Genomic DNA, 2,500 nt, shown 5'->3' on the forward strand with positions numbered 1-2,500 from the left:
TCTGTGGCTGTAGGTCGAAACTACAATCAAATCAATTTGAACAGACTCACAAAAAAATACACTTGACCATTTAGTCAAGTCTCTGAAGCTTCTGTTTCACAAATTCAGTACAAAAAGACACAGAAAGATATACATATAAAAAAATTATTAATATTTACAGTACATGACAAGAAAAGATGTTCTACTAGAAGTCTTCCCATGGACTTCTACGAGCACAACACAGTGTTGTGGATGTTTTAAAAGACACTTCTACACGTACAACACAGTGTTGTGGATGTTTTAAAGACAGTGAGTCTCTAATGCTGCCTAGTACTGCTGAGGATGTGACACAGTGAGCTCGTATGGGTCAGACTCAATGCTGAGTGACCTGAGGGAGCTCGTATGGGTCAGACTCAATGCTGAGTGACCTGTTGGAGCTCGTATGGGTCAGACTCAATGCTGAGTGACCTGAGGGAGCTCGTATGGGTCAGACTCAATGCTGAGTGACCTGTTGGAGCTCGTATGGGTCAGACTCAATGCTGAGTGACCTGTTGGAGCTCGTATGGGTCAGACTCAATGCTGAGTGACCTGTTGGAGTTCGTATGGGTCAGACTCAATGCTGAGTGACCTGAGGGAGCTCGTATGGGTCAGACTCAATGCTGCAGCAGCTGCTGAGGTCTCCAGCTGTAACTTGCTGTGATGGTGGTGACTGTGTGGGTCATAGTGGCTCAGTGGAGATGACAGGCTTGCTTACTGCACAGACAAGAGTCTGGCCAGGTGGGCAACATACATGCAAGCACACACACACACACACACACGCGCACACACACACACACACACCTAAATATTGTTATTCCGTTATGCTGGTGTTAGAGCAAAGTGTGGATTTCACATCCTCAGTCTCTCTATCCCCTGGTGATGAATCTACTGCCACTTAAGACAGAGAAACAGGTCTGTTTTATAGCCCCCCCCCCCCGCCCCCTGCTGTGTTGAGGTGTGACGGTCAGGAGAGTGATAAGCCCCCCCCCCCCCCCCCCCCCTCATGTTGAGGTGTGACGGTGAGGAGAGTGATAGCCGCCCCCCCCCCTTCATGTTGAGGTGTGACGTCAGGAGAGCACAGGGGGTATCCTCCTCCACAGGCCTCCACACAGGCAGTTCTTTATCCAGCGCTGCTCCCACTGCTTCATGGCATTGGTCTTATTGGGGGAGCGCAGCATGGTCACACAGCCACACCTTAAACACACACACACACACACACACACACACATATAGACAGGGGGGGGGGATTATTATTATTTTAAAGGAACACACCAACTTTTTGGGAAATAAGCTCCCTTTTAGCTACAGGTTAACTGGTCTAACCAGCCTTCCAGTGAATTGTGCTAAGCTAGGCTATCGCTGTCAGACTGGGTTACCAGTGAATTGTGCTAAGCTAGGCTAACGTTGTCAGACTGGGTTACCAGTGAATTGTGCTAAGCTAGGCTAACGTTGTCAGACTGGGTTACCAGTGAATTGTGCTAGGCTAACGTTGTCAGACTGGGTTACCAGTGAATTGTGCTAAGCTAGGCTAGTGCTGTCAGACTGGGTTACCAGTAAACTGTGCTAAGCTAGGCTGCTGTCAGACTGGGTTACCAGTGAACTGTGCTGAGCTAGGCTAGTGCTGTCAGACTGAATTACCAGTGAATTGTGCTAAGCTAGGCTAGCGCTGTCAGACTGGTTACCAACTGTGCTGAGATAGGCTAGCGCTGTCAGACTGGGTTACCAGTGAATTGTGCTAAGCTAGGCTAGCGCTATCAGACTGGGTTACCAGTGAATTGTGCTAAGCTAGGCTAGCGCTATCAGACTGGGTTACTGCACAAAAGAGAATCTGAGCAGAGTAAGGAGCTTCAGCTGAAGAGCAGCACATGCATATGGCAGGCTGGACTGGGGGCAGCAACAGCTTGTGATGAATATTCAGCGCTGGCTGGCTGGGCCACTCGACCCATTTTAGCCCATTTGGGTCCCATTCTGATGGAAATGGATCGACTTATTATTAGGGTCACAGAGAATACATTTCAAATGAGCGCTAATGGGATGCCAACAGATGACGCAGTGAGCACGCCTTCTGACAGAGGACAAGAAGAGAGAGAGAGAGGGAGAGAGAGGAGAGAGAGAGAGAGAGAGAGAGAGAGGGAGAGAGAGAGAGAGAGGAGAGAGAGAGAGAGAGAGAGGAGAGGAGAGAGAGAGAGAGAGAGAGAGAGAGAGGGAGGGAGAGAGAGAGAGGGAGATGGGGAGAGAGAGAGGAGAGAGAGAGAGGAGAGAGAGAGGGAGGGAGAGAGAGAGAGGGAGATGGGGAGAGAGAGGAGAGAGAGAGAGAGAGGGAGAGAGAGAGAGAGAGAGAGAGGAGAGAGAGGGAGGGAGAGAGAGAGTAAGGGAGAGGGACAGAGGGAGAGAGAGAGAGGGAGGGAGAGAGAGAGAGAGGGGGAGAGGGATAGAGAGAGAAGGAAAGTGAGAGAGAGGGAGAGAGAGGGAGAAGGAGAGA

The 2,500-nt window shown here is 50.0% G+C and overlaps 2 protein-coding genes across 2 annotated transcripts in view; both read right to left on the bottom strand.

The window, feature by feature from the left end:
- Window positions 1–701, bottom strand: part of plppr3b (phospholipid phosphatase related 3b) — a 15,515-nt gene extending 14,814 nt beyond the window's left edge. Inside the window, exon 1 of the mRNA XM_076275562.1 lies at window positions 675–701. Within this exon, the coding sequence (XP_076131677.1) occupies window positions 675–701 (27 nt within the window). The remainder of the gene's footprint in view (window positions 1–674) is intronic.
- Window positions 702–1,031: 330 nt separating this feature from the next.
- med16 (mediator complex subunit 16) overlaps window positions 1,032–2,500 on the bottom strand; it is a 16,775-nt gene continuing 15,306 nt past the window's right edge. Inside the window, exon 14 of the mRNA XM_076279182.1 lies at window positions 1,032–1,212. Coding sequence (XP_076135297.1) covers window positions 1,086–1,212 — 127 coding nt within the window. The 3' untranslated portion in view covers window positions 1,032–1,085. The remainder of the gene's footprint in view (window positions 1,213–2,500) is intronic.

The sequence above is a fragment of the Alosa pseudoharengus genome, unplaced genomic scaffold (assembly GCF_046254945.1).
Source record: "Alosa pseudoharengus isolate Yale_2024_CS ecotype anadromous, Long Island Sound unplaced genomic scaffold, YU_APseudo_1.1 YU_APseudo_1.1_scf_11, whole genome shotgun sequence".
Lineage (NCBI taxonomy): Eukaryota > Metazoa > Chordata > Actinopteri > Clupeiformes > Clupeidae > Alosa > Alosa pseudoharengus.